Here is a 27,563-nt window from a genome sequence, read left to right on the forward strand (position 1 = left end):
TCTGATGAACATTAAACTATTGACCATTAAAACCTTTCATTTAGAACTTCTAACTGTTCATCCCCTTATCCCCAGACAAGGCCTGATAAAAAAAAAAGTAAAGTATGTAGGCGTCTATTTGGACATATCAGAACATTGTGGCTTTACATGTAGATCTAGGCTATTTCACATATAACAAACAGTGGCAAGCACTTTACTTTTATTTTTGATTTAACTTTTATTTAACCAGGTAATTAACCCATCAAGATCAAGATCTCTTTCACAAGGGTGACCTGGCCAAGAGGGCAGCAGCACACATCATATTAAATATTACATGACTACAACAGTTTACAAACAATAAGTTACACTATCATATCCTATATATTCATAATAAAGACATGGCATGAGTTTGTACCACATTTTAAATGTATGTAAATCATGTTAGAAGTAATTTATTGCTATTAAAAGACTTTGCTGCAAACATGTGAAATGCATTTACTTCACAATTTAAACTGAACTAGATCCTGAAAAAGCATTAAAATACAATGCTTGTAATTCAGTGGCATGCCGAATGATGCTATGTATGACGCATCTATCGCAATTAAAAAAGGAATACCTTTAATTGTATGCATGCATTAAGAAATGCTCTAACTGCGCATAACATCCCTTGATTAACAGGAATAAGTTATCCATGCAACTCTTACCTGTCCAACCTGCAGCATGCAGACCTGCTCCTCTCCTCTCCTCTCCTCTCCTCCTCTCCTGCTTCCTCTCTTCAGGCCTGAGGTGAAACTTTGTGCAGGCAGTGAGCACCCTTATATGTACTATGTGCAGCACAGTCAGCCTGGGACCCCGGACCAATGGGAGGAAAACATGTGCACAGGACCATCTGCAGTGGAAAAACAAATCCTATAAAAGATTTTGTGGATTTTGCTGCACCGAGGACTGTTGTCCAGCTGCTCTGATTCTTAGTGACAGATGCTTTCTCTCCCTCTCACTTGGCTAACGTGGACGTTCCTCCGTATCCTCCAGTGGCCTTAAATACTCCAAACCTTGATACTCCTTTAACTTCCACCCTGTTTTTAAACTGTCAGCATGTGAATAAAGATTTTCTTCTACCATAATAACTACAAGCTAAGGCACTGTTTACAATCCACGTTATGTGAATAATCTGGCAAGATGTAAGCTATAAATTGTGGGAATGTCAAAGCTTGTGATAAAAGTGTATATTACTCACAGCAAACGAAGTAAAAGTGTATTTCAGAAGTGCAAGCTATCAATTAAGGGCAGTGAAAGGTTTTGATAACACGCTTAGGCCACGTTTCAGGTGATGAGCAGGTGATGACATCTCATTTGCAGCTCTCAGCTTTCATGTTCACTTTAGTGAATGGCACGGCCAAGAGCTTTCCTTCTGGCTTACTCACAACATGTTGTCTCTAATCCGGCTAGTCCTGTAAGCCATCTATGAGCTTTGCAGGGAGACATCTGTAACTTTTTCTTGCTGTCCTTTTCACCTTTCCTCTCCATGCTTCATTGAGTTTCTCATTTGCTCTTTGTACACTACCAAGCGGAGAAAACACAGCGATGTCACGGCTGGGAAAGCAAGTTGTGCTAATTGTATTGTGTAATTGATGTTTCAGTGTCATATTGCATTTGCTACAATTGATCAGTGATTAAAAACTGTAGATATCAATATTTGTTAACAATACATCAACATATTAAGTACAATAAAAGAAATGGTCGGCCGTTAGAAACCAGGTTAGACGTATCATCTAGCTCTGCAGATCTCTTCATCTACACAGGCAATGATAGTCTGCTTTGGTCCATTTTATTGATTTATTTCAGGTGTTACAAAACAGTCAGTTACCCATTAGATTCTGTCCGGTCAACAAATGTTTTTGTCACAAGCTTTATCACTTCATGTTTAACATAGAGTGCCAATAGCATTTAGTCCCAGGCAATGTCAAAGATTGTATAATATGGTATTGAAGGATTAAATGGTTGACCACTTTTTGATAAGGTCCTTTTGATAAGGTCGGATTGTTGATGGACAGTCTGCCTCCACCCACCCCCTTGGTCCCTATCCCTCTTCCTGCATCTTATCCCATCTCTCCCCCTATCCCTTTCCAACCCCGGCGCAGTCTAGGCCTGTGAAGGCTGTTTCGTCATGAGCCGGGGATCCGGCCGAAGATTTCTGCCTTTTAATAAGGCAGTTTTTTCTTACCACTGTAACCTTTGCTGCTTTGCTAAAGTGCTCATGATGGATAGGCCGGGTCTTTGTAATATAACAATAAGTAAGGTCTTTTACCTGCTCTTTGTAACATAACAATGAGTAAGGTCTTTTTACCTGCTCTTTTGTAATGTTAACAGAGAAAGAGTAAGGTATTTTACCTGCTTTTTGTAAAGTGTCCTGAGATAACACTTGTTATGAGTTGACGCTATACAAAATAAATTGAATTGAATTGAATTGAATTGATAGGTTTGGGGTTAGCCCTCTGCAGACAGACCTGACCCACAGCTTTATAAACACATTTACAGCTGCAGCAGGAAACTACTTTCGGCTAAATAATAACTAATCTGTACATCCCTGCCAAGCATGAAGTAAAAAGTTGGCTAAGAGGTTTGCAACGAAAGTAAAACTTATAGTAACTTCATTAAATTGTATGAAAAATGTGACGTCAGCTTTCGCTTTGCTGCCCCCAAGTGGCCAAAGGGAGCTGGTGAATAAACTTTTTTCTATGCACTACCGTTAAAAGGTTTTATTTTTTTATATACATTTTTGAATAAATGATAATGAAAGTTAAACTAATTTATGTATATTTTGTGTTTTTTACCTGAATAAATGTTATTCCTAAAAAAAAAAAAAAAAATTAATGGAACCATGAAACTAGGAAAAGGACATCTTACATGTCACAGTAAGACCATTATCACATGGGCTGACTGTATCTGCTGCTTCACCTTTAATCCCCCCTCATTGATAATCTGGAGTGAGGCCTGTGTTGGATTCTCTGCAGTCAGATGAAGCATATGGCTCCGACATCTGCGGGCAGACTTACATCCAAGATTCCCTTCTTGGCTTCTATGAGTAGCTATATTGGGACCAAAGCCCAAAACTCTCATTGACAAAATCTGATTTAACCACTGGCCGTATGTTCTCAATGAACTCCTGCCTCCCGCCAACTGTTCACACTCTGACACAGCTTTCATGCTTGGTAAAAGTGCTCCATAAATAAACCTTATATAAATCATTTGTTTCAAACTGCAGTGTTTGGCTGTTCTGTATTACTTTGACCCTTTTATCTGGACAGATTCGTACATTTTGAGATTTTTTCCTCATCATTTGTGCCCTTAGTAGAGTTTTCTGTTTCAGAGTTTCAGTACCTTTTTCTGATTTGGTGATAACAGTACCAGTATAGGTATCACTGAAGCTTACATTTTGGATCGGTTATCAGCGGGTTGCATGAATCTAATATTATGATTTTACCAGCCTTCAAAAAAATGTGCAAATAAAAACAAAAATACTACATAGCAGAAAGCTTAGTAAGCTAGCCAAATGTTAGCAATCAATGTTGTTTCAACAATAACATGTATAAATGTTGACCCCACTGTTATTTAAGTCCAGGTGTCAGATTGAGATATATGTTTTATCATGTAACTGTGTGACTTCAATAACTTTGTTCACAGATTGACAATAACATTAGTCAAATTAGCATTTTTGTTGCACATAGAAATGATATCATATTGAATATAATAAACTCAAATAAAAGCCCATCCCAATTTAAGGCCCAGTCCCTTTTACTAGCCAATAGCTGCTTCTATTGAGAATGCCATACTGAATTTGGTTGTACACAATAAACTCCTGTATGCCCTTATGTCTCAGTTATAAGAGCCTATATGTTAAGTGTTGAATAGTTTGGGGATCAAAAATATAACAAGGGGTCTCTCTCTCTCTCTCTCTCTCTCTCTCCCCCACAGTGCAGCAGGTTGGTAGGGGTGGGTTGTCTTACAAATCGAGATCAAATAAGTGATTTGTAATTTAAAAAATGGTATCGTCATCCTCATTTTGTGCACTTTCATCAATTCTTTCTGGTGTAAATTTACAATGTCAAAGTTGTATATGAAAATAATTCAAGTCCTGTCTGGTACTGAGGCCTGTCCCAATTAAAATCAGGCTTATTTAACAGGCTGACATACATAAAATTGAAGGCTACTAATTGAAGTGTTACGGTAATAATATGTCTTATTTATAATTCCCTGGTCATTTCAGTTTTATGAAAGCAGTTAACCCTCTCTAGCCTATATGTGAAGTGTCATATAGAATAGGCTACTTATTGATTGGTTAGCACGTGATATAATACACGTTTGACAGACCTGTTGCACTGGTCCTGCTCCTGGTCTGAAGTCCAGTCCAGGTTTTGTGGTGGATTTTGGTGTCCAGGCGCAGCAATCTGCAGCATCCCCACACGTAGCCGCAGCCACACACGCTGTCCGAGGAGCTGCTCTGAAGTTACACCAATAAAGTAAACACAAACATTTATAGATGGATTATCCCAATTACTAGACAGGGACGCACTTTATATAGACTCAACCATGACCATACAAGTATTTAATGCACATATGCATGCTGTAATGTCTTTATATAACTTCACATTGTCGCTGTAATGTGTTTGGAAACACAAAAGTAAAGGGCGAAAAAAAAACTGACAAATGTATGATTTTGGGCGGGTAATGCGTGGTGCATGTTAACTTTGGGAGAAATCTGAGGCAGCGTGGTCCTTTTTTAAGAAAAACAAAAAGTGAACTTCCTGTTTCGGGGTGGTCCACAGTCTGTGGAGAAAGGGAGGGAGGAGGGAGGAAGGGAAGGGGGTGCGCATTCCCACATTGGCTGTGTGTGCAACCAACTTCTCCAGGGCGCTTTGCGGGACTCCATAGCCGAACATGGGGTTCAGTTTTGTCACCGTTCGCGTAAAGTAACCGTGGAGAGAGAGGGGGAAAAAGGCGATGCGAGGACGCTTCTGATACAGGATAAAGTGCCGGTTTTCTGTGAAGAATCAAGTCATCTCCATCCGAGTGTGTGCGCCAGAGAGAAAGAAAAAGACAGAGACAGAAGGGAGGTTTTACTGGAAAGACTCCCCCTGAGCTCCTCCAAGGACTCTGGGAATCAAGTCAGAAAGTTTGATGCTGAATTCTGCTGCGTTAACCTGAGGTGAGTACTGCTGATGATTCATCATCGCTTTCTGAAATCACAGGCGTCCATTGATAAATGGCACAAGCTCCGTGGAAAGTTGTGTTCGGCGCTGAAAATTGCTATGATTCCCTCTGAAGTGAGAATGAAAGTTGGAATCGTGTTAGAAGTGACGTCAAAATACGTCCACTATTGGTGTTTTCTCTCCGGGTGATCATGCGTGACTTTTACGCATTATAACAATTGGCTATAATTGATTTAGGTCCACATTTGAGTAATTAAGTTGCACAATATTTCTGCAAGCGTACGACAAGCATTATTCTACAACCACTGTGATAGGCCTTTTTGTGGATTCAGTTACTTGGTTTGTCCTCTGCGTGAAATATCGTTGGCCCTGTGTGTTTTTATGTGAAGAACATTCTGGCACGAAGCAAAGTAAGCCATAGTTTATTAAGACTTAATAAAATGGTCAGTTTTCTTGCAGTTTCATCTCTAAGTGAAGTGCTTCCCTTTCTTCCTCCAAGCCCAGTTTAAAGTCATCTGGCGCAGCCCAGGGTCGCAGGGCCACCCGGGAACAGCTGTTTCTTGTAACCTGAAATACTTGAGGTGCCAATATCTTTTCCAAATGTGAGTTTCTGTGAGGACACCCACAAAAACAACATAATCTCTGACCTCCTGCTTCAGGAGTAGAAAAAAACCCCCCTCTTGTGACTGATTCAGTAAATCACTGCTTTCCTTTTCTGACTTCTAATTTAGAAAAACGTGCATTCCATAATCTATCTCTAATCTGAGATGGATTAATGCATCTAATCTAATTATCTGTGTGAGAGGTGACTGTAGCTGTTAATGTGGGAAGATTAGGCTGCTGGTCATCTAGTAGTGGCTCTGGAGGACTAAAGAGCGTCAACACTAGACTCAATAGAGAAGCTAAACACTTATTTATTCCAAAGTGACAGTGAGAAGTGCTGAGCACACAAACGCACAACCTCACTAAACAGTATTTACACAGACACACATGCAGAGAGGGTATTTGTACGTCACAAAGGGCCTTTAGTGGATGTACACAAACAATAGAGAAACACAGACATGTATATGGAAAATGTTTAAGTGAATCTATAGGTTATTTACCAAATAATTACTGCATAGTCTTTAGTTTTAGCCTTTTCTACTACACAAGAGGAGACATTAAAACTTGTTCCAACTGTTGAAATCTTTATAACGTGTAGGTTTAACTTAATACTTCGAAGCACCTCACACACGCTACGACAAAATGAAAGAGCTGTATTCAAGGACAAATTCAAGTGCAGGATGGATTCAGCTTTTTGAAAATAATCCAATCCAGCAAACTAGACTCGGTCCGCTCTCAAGGTTGAGGGAGGGGAGGGGGGGGGTGCACTTGTCCTTTGGCCACGTGTGAAAAGCTCTGCAGGGGAGCTTCCTCGCCCTCCCTGCTCTTTATCAGAGTGTGTTAAGGCCAAAAGGCTCCTTAATGGGGACTGCTCTTAAACAAATAGACCATACAGGAAGCAACTGTCCTTCTATCCAGGCAAAGGAGAGGGCTGGTGTGCTTTATCAGGGCCATATCAGAGCCCAGATAAGTCTCTATCAGGATGAATACAACGCACTCTAGAGGGATGATATTTTTGTCTGCATTAGTCTGCATTGTATGTTAGATATTTAAACAGAGTACATTTTAGGGCTGAAGTTGACCTGTAAGAGACGTCTGCATGTTGATAGCTTTTTTATGACATCAATGATGTGAACAACATGTCTAAATTCTGGTTGGCACAGTAACATGTCACAGGGGTACACAGAGGCAGGCAGCAACAAGTGGTGTGTTTTTGTCCAGATTCCATTTTGGTCCGCTCAGCAAGAAACATGTGTCACGTGATGCCTCCCCCCCCCCCCAACAACCCTCCACCACCTCCTCCTCCTCCCCACCTTCCAGTTGGAGGGAGGTGGGGGCATAGAGGGGGCGGGGGGAAGACCACCCTCACTGGGATCACAGCCCCTCAATCAGACCCTTTCACACCCTGTGAACCTGAAACAATCAGGGTTTAATAGCAGCTGTCTGTCTGTGCCGGTCCTGGCTAAAAACCATGCAGGCCTCGCGGTGCAGAGAAGATCAGCTTGGGCTGCAGAAAGAACAGAGGAGACGGGACCGGGGATGCTCCAAAGGACACAGAAGCAAACACACACACACACACACACACACACACACACACACACACACACACACATACACACACACACACACACACACACACACACACACACACACACACACACACACATACACACACTTTCAAACGCTCCTTTTCTGTCTTTATCCCCTGCTACTCTTTTCTCTACTCGTCTTGTAGTTTTCCTCCAAAATCTTCAAGGCTCATAAAGACACTCGGATCACCGGTGTCAGGGTCTGGTATTTCAAGGTGATTTTGGTTCATCGGATTGAGTTTGGGATGTTTTCAAAATGCTGCAGGTCTTTATTCAGGTTGTGTGTGTTGTCAGTGAGTCTGGAATGAATGGGTTTTGGTTGTTGTTGTTTTTTTAAAAGCGAAACCGTATCCCATCATAGCCATCTAAAAGACACGAAAGGCCAAAATTGGGTTGATTGTTTTAACAAGTTGGTCAAAATGGAGAGGATTTCACTAAATGTACTGTCGAGAATGCTACTCCTCCTGGAATTGTTCATGTGGGAAACCATTATAATGATGCTGATTAGTAAATGAATGAAGAGATTTCACTAGAGGGCAAAAGCATTACACATTTAAGATAAGTTGAATTGCATTAGCCAAAGATTGTGCATAATAGAAAGGGGAACCATCACAGTCATGGGAAATGTTCAGAAAATCATTGTTAGGGGTCACTTGGAGCTTTCCCACACATTAGAAGGAAAATCAGACCAAATGAGGCTGAGGAGGTTCAAAAGGAAAAGATCTACAGGGACAATCAGTTCAAAGAAAAAGGAAATTGAGAGGACTGCTGTATTCCATGTAATTATTTCAGTGGATGGATTATGGGAAATAAAAGTGTTGGCTGGACGTTTCCTGATAATGCTTTTTTGGAAAAGCAGGATTCCATATATATTTATAGAGTAAACAATGAAACGACTAGTCAAACAAATAGTTGCCCAATCCATGAATTACAGAAATATTTGTTGATTGTTACTCGCTTTAATTTTAGGAGAACGTGTTTCTGTTTATTCCAAGAGGCTCATAAGTGGAGACCTGCCAACAACGAGGACACCCCTTAAAACAACCCAGAGAAAATATTTACATCGGACAGTTGTGCAACAATCCTACACGTATGTTTGTTGACAACTAAAGTGGGGTTGATGTAAGCAAAAGCTTGTGGTTAGGGGAGATAAACGCTGGCTATGGTGAGGTATGTTTAGCAAAAGAAATAAAGACTTGAAGCCAGAGATTTTGGTAATATGGTGGCAAAATGTTGATTCTCTTTTTTTCTGCCTACAATAATGCTGCAGAATGACAAAAATTATAATCATGATTTAGAGAACCTGATTTTTTAGCATATACTTTATAAAAATGTACGTAGTCTCAGTGATGTCACCTATTGGATTCTGAAGAGGTGTAATGAAGCCAACACTGGTGCATTTATGACATTCAGTTCATCTTGATTTTCTTGTTGAAATAATCATTGGAAGCCAAATTGTTCTTAAAATAAAAAGAACCTGTGGCACAGCTCTAATCATGGTCCTGGCTCAATAGCATGGCCCCCAGTACTTCCTGTATCGCCTTGAAACTTTGCCATTGAATGTAAATCATACCTGGATTGTTCTCAGTGAAACAGTGGGGGCCCTGCTGATCGTCATAAATCTCATCTTGAGCTGATCAAACCTGCATTCTCGGGTGGCTCAGGTCCCTCATGTTGGCACACTTTCAGCTGGGTTCAGCTATCAAATTGTTGCTCTGATGCTTTAATTCTAAGCATGAAAGGTGATGCCATATGTGGAGCAGCAGGAAGCATTTAAAATGATGCTGGTGGAACTTTACATGAAACATACAGTTTTTTGCTTAAGCTGGTGCCTGAAGGAACATGTGTTATATATATGTGTGTGTGTGTGTGTGTGTGTGTAATGGATTTAAGCATCCTAATGACAGTAAGGGGCGGAGTCTATCCCGTCCCCATCATCCCTCCTAAGTCTTTGAATGAGGGTGGCGGTTTTTGAAACATTTTTGTGTGTGTGTGTGTGTGTGTGTGTGTGTGTGTGTGTGTGTGTGTGTGTGTGTGTGTGTGTGTGTGTGTGTGTGTGTGTGTGTGTGTGTGTGTGTGTGTGTGTGTGTGTGTGTGTGTGTGTACTGGCATATAAAAGCAGTATAAAGCACGCTGACTGTTAACTATCGTCTCATGTGGTTGATATTAGAAATGAAACTAGTGCTAATAGGACCCAGGTGAGGGTGTAAATAGGTTGCATGTGCACAAACAACCCACGCTGATACTTACTCACTGTTGCATTAGCATTAGCTTGGTTTGAAACAATGGGCTGCTGTTTTTCTCTTTGATGGTGGCAGTTGTGGATGATAAAGGAAAGAAAATGAGCATCATGTATTGGGGAAGCAGGGGAAAATGTATCTGGATTCTGGATGCGATTGAGTTGTTAAATCCGGTTGCTAAAAGTGAATCAAAGTGCTGAGGGTGAGAGAGGGAGATTAAAGTGGTCCATTCATATTTTTGCACGGTTTTGTGCCTGTTATGTCTTTGGCCCCCACGTTTGTTACACTGTGTGTGTTCTCCAATGACTCACTGCGTGCTGTCTTGTCGGCAGGCAGAAAGTGAGGAGGAGGCGGCGGTGTTTGTTATTTAAGCAGGTTGCCATGGCCACGGTGTATTCGGGTGCTGCCATCATCAGTGTAATTACAATGCAGTGTCTTACAGTCACCCTCCTCACTGCCTGCGTCTCTCTGACGTCTGTCAGTAAGAAAAAAAAATTCTGTCAAATGATAAATGAGGATGATGTCATCTTTATTCTAATACAATGAGTTTTTGAAGCCTTATAAGTTTACGAGAACACAAAACATCTGCACAAAACTTTGATCCAGATTACAAACTATTTTCTTTCTTTCTTGTCTGTCCAAGAAAAGTGTAATCTCTAATGTTCATTTCAAATAAAGAGATTAGAGAACACCTCCTTAGCACTTTGTATGCAAGTCTCTAAATTTCCAGCGCCATTTTATGTGATAGACTATTACATTTTACTGCTGGAATAATCATTTCCGACTTCCACAAAGCTTGAGAGAGACGGAGGGGAGACAATGCAATTGCAACTGCATCTACACTGTTCTACATTTCATTTCTTTATTGTATGCTGTTTTTTATCCATCGCTGTTTTTAAAATGTTGATTGTTGTACAGTGTTCTTGTGTGTCTTGAAAGGCGCTTTTAAATAAAATGTATTATTATTACTATTAATGTGAGAGATGCTGAGTTGTGTAGGAGTGCAGAGGCGTTTCCATGTTGCGTGTGTTTGTGATGAGCTTTCTGGACAACTGCGTTATCTGAGATGAGATAACATCAGAGGATCCTTGGCTTGGCAGGCAGATGTTCTTGGGCAACTCTCAGCTCCACATACCAAACAAACACCGTCCTTAATGTGTACGCTGAGTGTCTTTAAATGAAGTAACACAGACCTCGGGATTACTCATGCAGTGGTATGCTGCAGCATTTAGATTTACAAAGATGCTTTAAGATGTAGCTGCGCATGAGGGCTGACAGCCTTATGATGCTATTTTCATTACTTTATTATTTCATTCAGCATCAGTCAGCTCCTCTGAGAGCTTCTCAAAGATAAGAACTATCGTTTTTTTTTATTTCAGATCAAATACTTTACTGTAGCTTTGGCATTGATGGCAAATAATTACTACTTGGTTTGGCAAATTAAACAAGTTTTAACCTTTATTTTCCCATCACAATATTAAACAACATTATAGTTTGTATTTGTACATCACCTTTAAAAAAGCTCATGAAGTACTTTGCAATATAAATCTAAAGCAGGTTACGTAGTAGCTGCATTACAACAGAAATCATGATAAAAACGTATTATGTATTGATAATCAACTTGGCTTGAATAATGTCAAATAAGGTATTAAAGGGGTCATATTATGCTTTTTCTGGTTTTATATGCTCACATCTATGTGCAAAAATTCAAAGTCCGCAGAATAAAGGCTTCTCCTACGTCCTCCTGTTAGCTGTAGCATTAGCTGCATGTAACGCTCGGTTCTAGCCCCCCTCGAATAAAATGTTGCCAGTGTGATGTCTTGTCAGTGTGAGATCACTGATCTAAGCCCATTGGCTCGTTGTGGCAAGCCCAGCAGCTCATGTTGCACGCCCGTTAACTTCTGTAGCACGCCCACGATATGCCGTAGCCTGCGGTAGCACAGTAGTGCTAAGGTGCTAATGTTTATGCTCCCTTCGGAGGCAAAGTGGCTGCATTCCCAATAAGGTAAAAGGGGCCTAACATTTCCGAGAGCCGTGCTGAGCGACTGACCAATTACGGCAGAGTCGACAGGCCGACCAATCAGATCAGACTTGGCACACGTGGGGACTCTGAACGTGGGCACTTCAGAGCCTTAGAGAGAGAGTCAGAAGCGAGCCGGTGCATGGAGCGGCAGTTCATGAAAACAGACACTTTTTTCTAACTTTAGCTATTGTGAACTTACTTTAATAGGTACATAAATTAAATATATGAACCCCAAAAAGAGCATAATATGGGCTCTTTAAAGGTTGAGAATTGTCTGGTTGAAACATCGATGGATAAACAGGACAACAAATTAATCCCAAGTGCCATGTTTTGAAAGTTAACAATTAACTGGATCATTGGCACTCATTTCAATAATTGTGTACAAAGAGTTTTTAGCAGGCCTCAGTGTAGTGGGAAATGTTATGATTTGAGTCGCTGCTCTCTTATCACGTGAAGATCTGTCAATCATAAATTGTGCAATGTCAACGTTTCAAAGATACAAAGTAAGAGAGGGCGTTTTCTCCGCAGTCAGCTTCCACAAGATTAGAGTAAAAAGATTTTTTAAATCTTTAAAAGTGAGTGAATGGAGTTTGAGCATAGTCACCCTACATGAAACCAACTGTATGTACTTTTATGTATAAAGAAGAACATCTCAATGTGTTCCAGGTTTATAGAGTTACAAAACAGATTTAAACAATGGATGACCCAAACCACATTACAATTGCTGCTTCATACTGTATGTTTATGAGAAAGGAACTGTGTGGTCAGCCTTCAAAAAAAAAAAGATGAGGACTCTTTCTCTTTGTAGATTTTTTTCTTTGCTTTTTGTTACTTTTTCTTTGAAATGCTTCCAGTTCTGTATAAATCCTGCGCCCCTGTGTCTTCTCTTTTTATGTTGTCCGTTCTTTCTCCTCTTCCTCTGCTGCTCAGCCTCTCACGTCTTCTTCTATTCCTGTGTCCCTGCTCTGTCTGTTTAAGTGACAGTTGTGAGAATCTACAGCGGCCTGCTGATGCCACGTTAACCAGATCAGATGCCATAACAGGAAATCAGTGCGCATGCATGGACGTAGCACAGTGACACACGCACATGACTTACAACCAGTGCAAGCCAAATGCAGGCCGAGCCGTCACTGATACACTGACATGAATCTGCTGTGGGTCAAAGGTAACGGCACCCTCAGTCAAACCGCCTCATATTTACTACATCAGCCACTGACATGACGTTCAGCCTGCTGACGGCTTTGATCGACTTCTGACGCGTAACAATTGCTGTTATATACATATGGAAAGTCAGAGGATAATTCAGAAAATAACAATAGTTTTACTTTGTAAGTAGCATCTTTTGATTGCTGTTGTAGGAGATTGGAGAAGCAAAGATAAATCATCCTCCACAACAAAACTTATGAAACCAAACCAAAGTAAAGTAGGCTGAACAGCAGACGATTTACAAAAATGATGTTGTATTCCTGTTTGTTGTTTTCCTGATGGCCAAAACGGAAGCCAGTAATCTGGCTGTTTTGTCCATAGCATCCAATATTGTTACCAACCCCATAAGTCCAATGTCATTTAACACAAATGGAAACTATTTTAAAAACCATAAAATTGAATTACTTTAAAAAAAAAAAAGCATCTTTAAAAAGTGTTAAAAGAAACTAGTTTTGAAATCATAAATGAGAACTATCTCTAAATGTTTTTAATGAAACTCCTTTAAACACATAAAAGAGAAACTGTTTTACTGTCATAAAAGAGAATCACTTTAGAAAACACATATGTAAACTACTTTAAAAAATGTAAATTGTAAATATAAACTATTATTAAGAAAAACTTTTTGAACTACTTTTGAATTACCTAAATAGAAACTGGAGAGAAGAAATACTTGAAAAAACAAATGTCAAAGTACTTTTGAAAACTTAAACGTAAACTACTGCCAGAAGCATACAAATATACTTTTAAAAATGCAAATATAAACTATCTTTAAGAAAGTGCCTAAAAAAGAAAAAGTGTAGCTACTTTTAAATAAAATAATATAATATAATTCTTAAAACGACAAGAGAAAACTACTTAAAAATCAAATGAAAACTACTTTAGAAAATTTAGATGTAAAGTCATTTTCAAACTTTATGGAAACTGCTTTTATTAACGTCAAATGAACCTACTTTCAAAAACAAATATTGAAACTTTAATAGATGTGGAATCAACTTCTAAAAACTGTGTAGGGAAACACATTGTGTTGCAGCTAATATACAGAGAAAAAATAAGTTGTTTTGGGACTCAACAGACTATTTGAAGTTGAGGTTTTGTTACATATCTTAACTTTCTTTCAACAAAACGTTGCTGTTGTCAAAACTACAGTGGAGTAGAAGAAGAATAAGTCCTTACAGAGATTGCACACTTACAGTGAAAAATACAACTCCTGTGTATTTGCTGCATATTTGGGGACTTAATTAAGCCTTAAGAAAAATAATATTTCTGGCACGCGGTGAGATAGAGCTTTCCATTTTCATTAACAGTGGAATTTGTTGGAAAGGAAAGAGGGGAAGAAGAGAGTACGGGGAGATTGAGAAAAAAAATGCTTCATAGTGAGTGGGGAGAGGAGAGAGAGGGAGAAAGAGAGAGAGAGAGAGATGCAGATTGTTTTAAATCCGCAGCGAGTCAGCCTCTCAAATTTATGCCCATGGGCTGCTTCTTGGGTGGGCTGCAGGGAGGGCGGTGCGTTAGCTGCAGCAGGGGAAAGTTGCCGACTCCAGACTGCTCGCCTTGCTCTGAAGCTTGGCTTTTCCTGCTGGAACACATTTACAACTCAACCGTCCTGACTGCTCGGCCCTGCCCCGCATGACTTAACCAAACTAAACCGACTGACTTTTAGTGTGCAGTTATTGGACGAGTCTCCAATGTTATAGATAGTTGTTCTTTAATCGATTAGACTTTTTGTGTTACTGAAAGGCAACTGAAACATAGTTTGTATGTTCATATTTTGACAGTTGTTCTTTTGAAATATCCAGCTTAGACTACTCAGACGCTGTAACAGATTTCCTCTAAGAAAAAGTTTGTGCTCAAAAAAGGCAGAGACAGTCCTCTTCTCTACCCGAGGACTTGGATCAGATAAGAAATAATTCTGGCTCCTCTTTATTTCATGCCAGCAGTGACTGTTTGTTTTGCTCAGCATGGGAAAGATCTGGATCCACATCTAGCTTTGGAACAGATTCCCTCATGTTTAAGATGAAGGAGAGTAGCTCACTCATCAACCAGCTATCAGGCCTCCATTTTTTTACAGTGGAGATTCAGTGCAAGATTTAAAATGTTCATCGTTTTCAGAGGTTGATTATTGTTGAAGCTCTCTGACCTTGTTCATTAACTTATTCTGAAACAAAACACACTTAAAGTTTGAGTTTTTTTCTCATGTTGTATTAAACACTGAGAGGTCTGTTCACTGCCGAGGCTAACTTTTACCAACAGGGAGGTTTTCTCTGCCTCTTTGAATACACAGCGAGGGGATGACATCAGCAGCATGTAAATCAGCTCACAGCCGAGCAATAACCTAAACTTCAAATTTAGAGGCTTGTTGGTTTGGATGGTACACCACGATTATGTGCTGACACACACACACACACACACACACACACACACACACACACACACACACACACACACACACACACACACACACTCACATACAAGTCCATGCATGCATACAGAGAGCAACAATAAGAAGCCAAAAGGGAAGTAAACAAGTGGTTGTCTTAGTACAAACAGGTTCTGTTTGTCTCAAGTTTTAAATTTTTGCCGAAACTTTAATCACAAAAACATCCATTTTGGAAAAAAAAAACAATCTAAATGGCACATTATCCTTAAAGTTAAACTCTGCTTTTAAGAAGGAATGAAACACATGTGGGTGCGTTTTTTTCCTTCCCAATAGCCTCATGCGTCTGGCTGCTTTGTGAGCTAATTTGCTCTGAAGGTATTATGGTTATTGGACGGCTTGTAAACCATTAAGTCTTTATTTACAAGAGAAAGAAAAGAGAGTCTGGGTGACTGCGTGGGGGCGAGCTAGGTCTTGGTACAGGCTCTGACCCCACTGTAAGTCAGAACAACTGAAGCCCTCCACCGGCTAGGACATCTGGTCCTTTTTTTTTTGCAGCGAACTGCAGACCACTCCTCAATTACATAATTGTGCCCATTAATTACCCGAGGAGGGGCTTCATTTCCTGGTTGCCAATAATGAACAGAAATAGGGCCAGTAAAAAAGGACTTTGAGACATGCATGATTATAGTGTGTTTGCTGAGACATGAAACATGGACTGACATGTGTAACATCAGCTCGAGGTTTAAAAGGCACATAGTATCTAGTGTTTTGTATTCTGCTTAGACAAGTGGGTGTGAGTGATTTGTCATGCCTAAAGCTGTTGGTTAATTCATTTTTTTTCATTGTTTAAATTTGTGACAGTTTGTTGTTTCTTTAGCGTCAGTAGCCTGTTTTTGGCCACACACAAAGCTCTCGGCATGTCGTTCCTCCAGGAAGAGACCTGAAGAAATGGCTCACCTTCATGTTGTGACTGAGTGGATGCAGGTGTGATGGCTGTGGTGGGTTTCACACCCTGACTACTACTGTTACTGAGTAGAGCTTCTGTTTGAGTTCAAGTGACAGAATGATTGGACAGAATTAAAATTCTTGACATGTTCCCATCCTACGGCCTTTTTCAGATTGCGATCCAACAACAGCGCCGTAAATGAAGCTCCACCGTCATTATGTCCTTTACACATTCATATTGAGTCTCTAGTAGCGTAATATTATTGTCCCAGTCTGTGAATTCACATTACATTAGGGCGTTGCTGAAGAACATGGTGTAAACAAACAGCAGGAGCTCCACATACACACAAACTCAGGCATGCTCTCTCACACACACACACACACACACACACACACACACACACACACACACACACACACAGCGCTGTTCTCCACCAATCCTCTCTCTTCCCTGTAACGCCTCTGTTACCTCCGCTGACGGCAGAGAGTTGGGATCACTTTAGCCCCCGTTATGCCTCTGTGACATTCATATTAAGGACGAGACTTCACAGGGGGATAAACATTGCACCTTGAAGTGGCAGTATAAAATGGGCTTTTATAAAAAAAAATCTCAAGTTTGAACATTTTTAATTTTGAATAATACTTTAAAGGAAATGTTCACATTTATTTTTGTCATAATTGTCCATGGGGGCTCTGAAGAAATCCTTCCCTAAAGCTTTTCTGTTATCTGTCAGTGATAGGGATAGAACTTAATGCCACAACTACCTGCAACTTTCAAGCCTTTTAATCCGATGTTAATCACATCAATGATTTATTATAGTTTAGTAAAAACAGAAAATAGTGACATTTCAAGTCACCGCAGCCCAGGGTGACATCTTCATATGTGCATTATAAAACAAGCAGTTCCTAATTAGTATTTAAGATTGCAGATCAAAACAATCTTCAACTTGTCTTTTAAGCTGAGGATGCAGAAAGTCGTCAATTTTGTGGTTCTCATGCCGTGAACTGACCTGCTGCTGCACTCAGCATGAAACAAATGTTGGAATGGCAATGCGGCTGTCGCAGCTGTTGTTGTTCCAGGTCCAGAGCTGTTCTCCTCCTCCTGTACTTCTTACTCCTGCTTCTCCTCCTGTCGTCATCACTGTATGCGGGGGGTGGGTGCAGGGTGGGATTTGCCTTCAAGACAGGAGCTGCAAGCACAGCGATGCACCTGCTAGCTGGAGTCTGAAGCGCGGGACAACGGATGAGTAAGTTAGGTGGGGGGGGGGGGGGGGGGGGGGGGGGGGTACTGTCTTTCTGTGAAAGAGAGAGAGGGAGAGAGAAAAAGCGAGAGAGGGCAGGGCACAGAGAAAGGATGAGGCTGTGAGAGTGAGTTTCTTGGTCTTTGGATGGAGGTATCATGCTGGGCATTTCTGCCGGGGCTTATGGGAGCAGACTCAGCTGAATACACAGAGGGTCAACAGGGATCCACGCTCACTTTTCTTTTCACACAGAGGACAGCGTTGTGTGCTCGTACTGTGACAGACAGGCGACCTGTGCGGGGTGGTTCCCTTGCCTTTGCGCTCAGTGCATGCTGGGAAATACTCCAGCCCCTACCCACGCCAAACCCTGAGAAAAAGTACAGAATGTAAAGATGAATGGATGAAGAACAGTGCCAAAACAGTTCTCTTGACACCACATTCTTGATACATTCTACAAAATCTGGACGATTTTTTTCTACATATTTTGTGCTCGTCTGTAAGAGCTCAAAATACAGTTTAAACAAACAAATTTGTTAGGAAGTTCACCAAGCTTTTATTTGACAGCTTTTTAGTGAGAAATAAAATTCCAAAAAGAACCAAATCTTTAGGATGCACACATTGACAACGTAAGTAACCTGTTGACAGTTTTATGATGGACCTTTTTTCAACACTTTCAATGTCCTTTCTTGAAATAGGTTAACTTCTGATATGACTGCGTTACACTTTTACAGACCTTCATTGATCAAAGTGTTTTCACAAGTGTGGTCATATTGTAAAGCGACCTTTTTACCAATCAAACCTATACCTTACTTTTGACTACATCATGCAAGGCCTACATAAGCACTCAATATGTTCTGTTTCAAACTCATACAATGTTTGTAAGAATATGTAAGGTAATTGTTCTTGATGGTCAAAAGCTGTCAGAATTAAAAGGGGATATAATTGGTTGGTTTGTGCAACAAGTCATTTCTCTTATCAGTTTGACCAATCAACAGGCTGCTGTATGTTGAGGCCAAACATGGGGTCAGTGTGCAAGAGGCCTTGATAGGTGACAGATTGGAGTTGATCTATTGTTACAATTTACAACAAATATTTATCTGGTCTTATATGTTACACACTGAACTTTACTGTGCTGTAAAAACAGCTGATTTAAACTTGGTAATATAATCTGTTCTTATTGTACTTTTGTTGGTACTCACCTAAAAGAGGAAACTTTTAATGTGGTCCAACATGATGTTGTTCCCTGTCAGCTCCTGAAGGAGACTTGAAGCTCTTTCCTTCTTTCTAGATCCTTGCTGGTGTTGTACTCACTCTCTAATGTACGTTTCTTTGGATAAAAGTGTTAATTGTTGAATTGTAGAACATAAAGTGACTTTTTTGCAACGCCGTTTGAGAATTTGTGTGTGGCATAATTCGCGGGTTGTTCCGTTTTTCATTATTTCCTTGACATTATTTTTTATTAGGATTTTCCATTAAGTTGAATTACTGTTCATTACGGTGTCAGTTTGAGCTACAGTTATGGTGCCATTCTACAAGGAGTGTGTTTTAAGAAATGACAGCATATACTGTACAGGCACCGGTCATTAACCTAAAACCCTACAGCCTAACTTCACTTTCTCCTACATGACGACTTCGCAGCAGGTTGTGACTTAGTCGGACTTTCCCGACTGCTGATTATTTCCCCAGCAGTTTAACCCCCTTTGTCCATCCCTCTGTTCCTGTTAGCTCTATTCAGAACAGGACAGACAGTTGTTCTGCTGTGGCACATTTATTGGCCCTTATTAGCTAGCACCTGTAGTCCATTAAAAGCCCCGGTTTGCTGACATTCAGACAGATACATGCCGTCTTTGAGTTCTCCACATGGTGAGAGGAACACATCCCTTGAGATATGAAGAGAAATTTGTTAAGCTGTAGAGAACAATCGCTTCATGTTCAAAGTTTCAAACAGTGAATCCCACTGGATCCCATTCAAAGGGCTTATTTATCGACGCCTGTCTTCTGGTGCAGCTGTGGAGCAGAAATGTGGTGAGCACTTGTGTGTGTCAATGTGTCTGTGTGAATGTTAAGTGTTATAGGCATGTGCATGGGCATTTGGTGGGCGAAAGGTCCCAGATGTGGAAGTTGTTGTTGGTGATTAGCAGTTTTGTATCCTTTTAGATCCAAGCTTGTGGCCATTCATGTTATTCTATTGGTGCAAATGCTCTGCTCATAGAACACTGTGTAACAACATTTCAAGAATTCAACGAGTAAATGTAACAATGCATGTGCTGAACAGTTTCTGCTTGAAAATGAAATGACCATGCTAGTGATCTGCTTCCGGGAAAAATTGAAGTGAGCAAAGAAGAAGTTGAATTGGGAAAGGCGTTGCTTTATTGTTTGTGGATGAAAAGTCTGGACTTTCCATTCCAAAGAGCACAGAACTTTTTTTCTGTCAAAAGTTTATAAATTGGCGAACGTCTTATCCTCTGGAAGAATTTTGTTATCGCATTTCTATAAACACAAAATTTCAAAATAAAGGGCATCCCCAGCCTGCAGGAAAGGGAATCAAGGAACCAGTAAGTAAAGTGCTTTGATCAACATAGAAGAAGCAGCGTTCGGCTTAAAATTAAAATAAATATTGCATGTGGTCCTTACAAAAAAAAGAAAATGTTTTCTCACAACTAAAGAGGTATGCTCAGTGTTTTTATAAAAAACAGAATTAACATGTTTGCCATCTTGTCACCTGGAGGGCTTTAAATGAAACTTTTTTTTTTTATTATGTTCATATTGTTTATTGTTTTTTATTCAATGCCCTGTGATTTTATGTTAAATGTGTCACCAATTGTGTTCCAATCTTAATTTTAGAGAGATTAAAATTCAAATAAAGGCTTTCTGACTTAGATTGATAGTTTAAAGTTTCTATTTTCTTGGACCAGGACATAGCTGTTTTCAGCTAAACTAACAACAATTTATAATAGCTTCATATTAACAATACAGTGAAAGTGGATTCCACCTTGTCATTATATCTCTCCCAAATAAGCAAATAAGCATATTTCCTTAAATGTGGAATTGCTCCTTTAACAGTCTTTACACTATAACTTGGCAGCAGAAGCCAGTGTTCAAGTCCAAAACTTGGACTGGAAAACACAATTCAAATACCCTCAATGTTTTTTTATATAAGATAGAACATTAACTTTTTTTGTTTCAACTTCTCTTGTAATCATTTTACAAGCTCACTTTATGTGACTTCGGCAGCAGCGACTAATCAATGTATAAACACAAATCAACGGATCAGCAAGTGATCAGATCCTTTCACGTGTAGTTCCAGACTGAGTTGAGTTCTTGTGGCTGCCCCCCTTCGTCTTGTGTGTCCCAGCTCACACTCCAACTTCCTGTGGGATCGAGCCGAGCCTCGGGGCAGGGGGATGTCTGTTTCCAACCAGCGAGCTCTCTCACACATGCTCCAGCTTGTCAGACTGAGTGTGTGTGTGTGTGTGTGTGAGGGTGGCTGGGTGTCAGATTGAGTGTATGCATGTAAGCGCCTATGCAGTGTGTGTGTGTGTCTCAGTGTAAATGTGTGTGTGTTTAGATGTGAAGAGATATGAGTGTTTTCTCTCTGCGGGTGGAGGTGACTGTCTAGGACAAGATGTAAAATTCAATTAGCTGAAGTTGACTGTGGTCCAGGTTCATCTCAGGTTGCCTAAACACAACTCGGTCTCTTTGAGGTTTCTTTCTGAGACATTTAGATGCTTCTAATAAACATTTATTGTCTCTTGTTGCAATGGAAAATAAATTGTTTGCATACATTAAACGTGCACACAATTAATTTAAAGTTGAACTGTTCATTGACCTGATAAACACAGGAACAGTTTGCTCTCAAGATCTGCACTTATATTGCAACAGCTAATAGATCAGAAGAACTAGTTTTATTGTTGTTAACCTTAGAACAAGTTGGCACTAACTAAACAAATCTGATCGTATTCTTCAAGAAATTAAGCTCAGGGAAATTTGGATTTTCTAAAACTTTTTGCACAGTCAAAACTTTGCATTCTGCAGTCTCCTACTATTGAGAAGGGCTTCAATTTGCAACTATTTCATTAATTTTTAAAATTTCAAAATGCTAAAAATATTGTGATATATCTGTGAAACAATCAGATTTAACCTATTGTCTCATTGTCTTTAAGTAGTGGATGTTTAATCAGGGGAGGAAGTGATCCCCCCTCTGTACCGTCTTCAGAGGTAGTAACAGAGGGTTGAGACGGGATCAGCTGACCCAGCAGGGCAGTGCAGCACTATGTGTTTGTGCATGTTTGACTGTGTGTATGTATGTGGAGCAACGCTGAAGCGCAATGTGAATTCCCAGACTGGGACAAGAATATTACATAATAATCTACCGATTAGAAATGAACCACTCTCAGGATCCGTTTCCTTCCTTTGTAGAGTTATTCTAATTCTAATAATGATCAGTCTTACCATAAATAGACGTTAACATGGTGCTATGCTTAAGAAACAAGTCGTCACATTAACCAGCATCCTTCATTTTATTAAATGCACTCTGTATTTCTCATTCTGTGGTTTGTCTTGTACCCGAACAGTTCAGTACTATAATTTTACTCGGTCAGGACTTTGGCATGTTTATGTGGTTCCACATCATGCCTGCTCTCTCACAGGGTGCATGTTAGGAGACAGTCTGCGGTGTACAAACATCAGCGGGATCTGTGTGTGTTTTTATGTAAGCAAATCTGTGTGTCTTTGAGTTGAACCTTTGCACACACACAGTTGCTTTCTTTACCTCAGTGCTTTTTCCCCCCCGACTGGTTGGCCATCAGAGCAGACTGGTGGTGTGTCTGAGGTGTGTGGCTTACCACCATGTCATTGCCTGGAGGGCTCATGCTGTCTGTTGTCACCTACACACACAGACACACACAGATGTAGAGCTTACATTAACAATTGATGCAGAATGATGACACCCTACTATTGATCTGATTCTGAACATGCATAAACACAGGTAATACATTTTTTTTAACTAAGCTGGTGAGCAGTTCAAAATAGAAATAAAAAAACAAGGTTGCAGCTTCCTGATGGGTCTGATAAGAAATGTGAAGTAATGTGACTTTTTTCTAAAGAAAAAGAAAAAAATCCCAAAAGGCCTTGTCTATCATTAGTTCTGTGCTGCTACCCTTGTTGTCAATGCTAGCAGCTGTCATTCAGTTACACTCTGCATTATCTAATGCTACCACTGCCTGAATTTCTGAAAGTCCTGCTGTTCTTCCATGACATGTGCATGCCCAGTGTAAGTGAGAGGTCGTATGCTATGCAATTTAAGGTGCATTAATAGACAGAGGTCTTCACATCAAAACACATGAAGTAAGAAGATAGAAAGCAGCTTTTTGTAAAAACAGGAGAAACCAAAAGGCAAACCACAGAACAAGACATTGAACTTTTAACATCATGAATGTGATTGATATATACAACAAACTGCCCCAAAATAAACTCATATGTCAACATGCGACTTGTTTTAGCCTCGAAGACGTGGGGCTTTAAAGTTAAGGAGAAGAGAAATGGGCAAATGGAAGATTATAGCCTCTCCTTTCCTCTCATCTCCTTTCCTCTTCTCCCCTCTCAATAAACACACTGAAGAACAAACGTTTTTAACTTGGAGTGTTAGCACCAGAGCTCTTCTGCTAACTGACCCGGGGCTCTGAAGAGCTGCATATAACAGGCGCCCACATTGGCTTTTGTGTGCAGGAGGGTCTTTACATAACCCACGTAACCAAGCACATTGTCTAGCAACCAGGCAGCCACTGAAGAGCCTTGTAAATGGAGGAGGGGGTCTGCTTGAGTGGAGGCCAGCAGCCTGGGTTGAGAGGCTAGTGGAGCTAAGCTAGGTCATGACTAAAGGCTAGTTTGTTAGCTTGATAATAGCCTGGGGAAGCTGATGTAATGAACTCCTTCAGAAACAAATTGGTTTAAAAAAAAGAACTCTTGTTATAGTGTTAGTTTAAATCAGAAAGAAAATATCTGATTTAAATGTACGTTACGCTTTATTGCACACAAAATATCTCTTTTGTTAAGGTGTTTTATATATTCACATTTTAGCCTTGAATCATTTCTTAGTCACCTTAAGCCGCTCACTATCCTCCTACACTCCTGATACTACACAAAGCCAGGCCTTCTTGGCCCTGTTTCCAATGTTTGGGTCTGAGCCAAGATTCCCCTGGACCTGCCCAGGATGTTGAGGTATATTTTTCCTGACCCTTCCAACAATTTAGCTTTTTCAAGACGCTTTCTTCCAGGAGAAGATAGATGTTTGCATGTCTCACTTGTTGTAGCATCTCGATCACACCCTAAAAATGTGGGGATCTAAATACTGCCTAGGGTTGTTTTTATTTTTTTGTGGTGGGTCTTATTAAGACGAAGGAAAGGAGCTAATCTATAATTAGAATTAAGCACTCGTCTTTCTTTCTTTTTTTTGCTTAAGAAGCATTTTACAAATTCTGCAGATTACTTTAAGATTACATTTTTCAGGTAAAAAAAGAAACAGGCTTCACCTTTTGAAGAAACTTCTCCAGTTTGACTAAAAACAACTGCTCTCCAAAAGCCGCAATTATCATCTGATTGACAGCTCAACAGGCCCTCGCTGGTTACTGTGATTTTGACGCAGCGGCTCATTATCAGCTCCACACTTCACCTCAGATCACATGATAATGACCCATTTATCACCCACACTTGATGCTCCTGTCATTCTTAGCAGCTCCCTGCCAGGACAGAGGAAGCTTTTACTGCCATTCCCGATATGCTGCTTTTGTCTTCCAATACACAAAGACAAGGTGTTCTGATGGCCCCTGCGTGAGTCACTGGACGACCCCTTCGTTTTACCGCTGAGGGTTTTCTTGCTATTGTCACCCCCGGCTGACAATCACAGGGCACTGCCAGAGTATGGAGGCGGGGAGGGGAGTGGGGGCAATGTGGCTTGTATGGGTGCTTTGAAAAGATGTGTGAAATAGGAGTATGGGTATTAAGGGTCTTGGCTCAGTTGGGGGTCTATTGTGCTAAAGGCTGAGCCCCCTACTGGCAGCCATGATCTCCTCCATTGACACAGCAGCTCTGCTCCGCTCCCTGTGTGTTTTTTTGTCATCCTCTTTCTCATTACACCATCTCCCCCCATCTCTCTCTCCCTCTCTCAGCCGATGTCTTCTTTACCTCCCTTCTTCAGCTCTCTTTCTGCTCTGAGTCAGAGCCAAATAATCAAGAGAGTCCTCCTCTCTCCTGTTGAAGTTAACTGGATTCAAAGTTATGAGTTCAAATGGTTGTGAAACCTTTGCAATGATGACAGGTTAATATAGTGTTTCACCTTTGTGTCAAGTTGTATTGTAGATATTTGAATATGGAGCTGCGTTTAAAAAGCCAAAATTATGTGGATACTATTAGGAATTGAAAAATGCTGAAATAAAAAAAAAAAGGCTACAAAATATATATAATATTATCAAACATGTTGTAATGAATGTTGATTAAAAAAAATCTTAGTTTGTTGACACATTCAGGTGTCCACATTCTTATGACTATACAGCGTGCATCATTAAATACTTAAAGACATCTGTAATGCAAGTTGGACGAATCTTCTCCCTGAGTTTGACCATAAACCTTACCAGATTTAATGCTATTCGTTTGATAAAAAGTAATTCTTGATTTTTTATTCGACCTGTCCTCTCACAATGAGCACTGTGTGATTCGGACACAGGATTGCGAGTGTGTTTCGGACAGATTGTTAATGTGAGTGTGTACATACACATATTTGCACAGCGTTATCCAGCTTGTGTGAGGCCAACAGGAGTAGAGCGATTGTCAATAGTAGAAGTCAATAAAAACGGTCATTGACAAAGAGAGAACAAACAGCCGCAGTTTGTTCAGGATTTCCTACCAAACACTCCACAAGGAGGATAGTGAAGAGAGAGAAAGAGAGAGGGGCAGTTAGGACTTGACTCTCCCTGTAGCACCAAATCAAACAGATTCTTTCTCACCAGGTTGGGCTGTTAAAAAGACTTAGTACAATGCCTGGATACTGAATAATACAGGAGCACATAAGTGGACTAGGATCCATACATTTTATTTTCTGATCTTGACTTATTTTTCTCATTATCTTAACAAAGCTGGTTGCCCATTATGACAGATTAATAAATCTCAAGGTAAACTAGTTTACACCATTACCGTAGCTGCTGGTTTGTCTGCAAATATACATACACTGTGTATTTACACAAGTACACAAGCACACAAAATAATACAAACATACTGTTGCTGCATTATTTCAATAACAGTATTTGCTACCAAACCAATAGCGAAGCACGTTAGAGGGAATCACACGTACTCATAAAACTGGAGTTACATCCAGTAACCGAGATATATATATATATATATATATATATATATATATATATACACACACACACACACACACACACACACACACACACACACACACACACACACACACACACACACACATACATACATACATACATACATACATACATACATACATACATACATACATACATACATACATACATACATACATACACACACACATACATACACACATACAGCAGTATTAGATGTAAATACTCTAGTGCCTTGTAAATGTAAATCCATCCTCTGCAAACATACTGTACATGTAATCATAATGTTACCACCAGGATCACAAGGTCACAGAGTCTTTAGGTTAATGAACTCATTCCAGAAATGACTACACTTGTGCTGACATCCTGACATTGCCATAAAGGATCCACAACTTGACTAACTGTCTCATGTCCCTTGTAAACTCCCTCAGCTGGTGCAAATCCATCAGACAGAGACAAATGTGCAGCCAGCAGACTGACTTAAGAAGAACGTCAGGACCTTATAATAAAGAATCAAGTTGATACTACATGTGGTCCTATAATCATAACTTGGTAAAGTTGTATCTTAGCAATTGTCAAACTCTTCTTTATAAGAGCAATCTGCTAATGAGTAAATGTGAATGACAACAGTGTCCCCGGCCTGCACTGTCCCTCGGGATAAGCCACCACAATGGGAGACCAACAGTAGAGCCCTTATGCAAACAAAGTGTCCTCCAATGAAGGAGGCATTTAAAAATGATCGCTCTCCGCAAACAGAATGTGACCCTCCTCTCTCTGTCCTGCTGCCCCCCTCCGCCTCTCTTAACTCTTTTTTAAATCATTCTCGCCTTCTTTCTCCCGTTCTCTCCCTGTGCCAGTTAAGACATTTGGCCTGTGCTAAACCTGGAGTGACAAATACTCCCTTCCTCTCACCATCAAAGGGCTATATCTGTGTCCTTGTTTTCTCATGGCCTTTGAGGGGCTGATCATTGGAGGAGTGGTAAAGGAGAGGAGGTGCTGCAGTGAAGGATATAAGTAGTAAACGACCAGAAAAGTGAGGGGGAAATTATAAGGGAGGGCGAATGAGATCGGAGGTGGAAAGCGGAGTGATTAAAATTCATCCCACGGTGCAAACAAAAGCAGGAATGAAAAAGGGGGGAGAAAGTTGGAGAGAGAGAGTGTGTGTGTGTGTGTGTGTGTGTGTGTGGGGGGGGGGGGGAGTAAGATTTGGGCTGAAAAGAAGATTGTAAGCCTCAGCAGATCCCTGAACAGCTCCCCCTCTCTCGCTTTCTCTCTAAATGACTGCCTTTGACTCACAGCACAATTATCCTCGGAGACAACAGAAAACAAGAGAAAGCGAGTAGGGGGGAGTGAAGAGGAGTAAGAGATGGATAGATGAAGAGTAAGAGGGAGAGCAGGAGAGAGAACATTAATTATTCGGCAGGCTTTTCCTCTAAGATTTGCAGTGGCAGCCTGAACAGGGGGTCAACAATTGACTCAATTACAAGACAAACTCTCCAAGGGCCCTACACCAGCTCTCACCACGGACCCTGCAGCTCTCAGGCAGCCTGTTGATTTTTTTCTCCCCTTCTTTTCTTTGCCGGTAAAATGTTTGCCCCTCTTCAGGTGCCCCTGGCAGACGCAGGATCTCCAGCCTTTGGCTAGACTTTAACCTTTTCAGCCGTTGAATGATTCCTCTTCTCTGTTCTCCATGAAGAGCTGCAGAGAGAGAGAGAGAGAGAGAGAGAGAAAGAGGAAGTGAAGAGGCAGAAGAAGGGCTAGAAGCTCTCTCTTTG

General features: G+C 40.5%; 2 protein-coding genes across 2 annotated transcripts in view; one reads left to right on the plus strand and one right to left on the minus strand.

The window, feature by feature from the left end:
• Window positions 1–20,852, minus strand: part of LOC114920398 (uncharacterized) — a 38,575-nt gene extending 17,723 nt beyond the window's left edge. Inside the window, exons 1-5 of the mRNA XM_065955054.1 lie at window positions 20,774–20,852; window positions 17,650–17,780; window positions 17,183–17,396; window positions 4,351–4,480; window positions 684–868 (exon numbers count right to left, since the gene is read on the minus strand). Of these exons, the coding sequence (XP_065811126.1) occupies window positions 684–868; window positions 4,351–4,480; window positions 17,183–17,396; window positions 17,650–17,780; window positions 20,774–20,852 (739 nt within the window). The remainder of the gene's footprint in view (window positions 1–683; window positions 869–4,350; window positions 4,481–17,182; window positions 17,397–17,649; window positions 17,781–20,773) is intronic.
• The window catches only part of gli1 (GLI family zinc finger 1), a 53,279-nt gene continuing 30,560 nt past the window's right edge, over window positions 4,845–27,563 (plus strand). The window contains exon 1 of the mRNA XM_020636722.3: window positions 4,845–5,185. The gene's annotated coding sequence lies outside the window, so the exon portion shown is untranslated. The remainder of the gene's footprint in view (window positions 5,186–27,563) is intronic.

Source organism: Labrus bergylta, chromosome 5 (genome assembly GCF_963930695.1).
Source record: "Labrus bergylta chromosome 5, fLabBer1.1, whole genome shotgun sequence".
In the NCBI taxonomy this organism is placed as follows: Eukaryota; Metazoa; Chordata; class Actinopteri; order Labriformes; family Labridae; genus Labrus; species Labrus bergylta.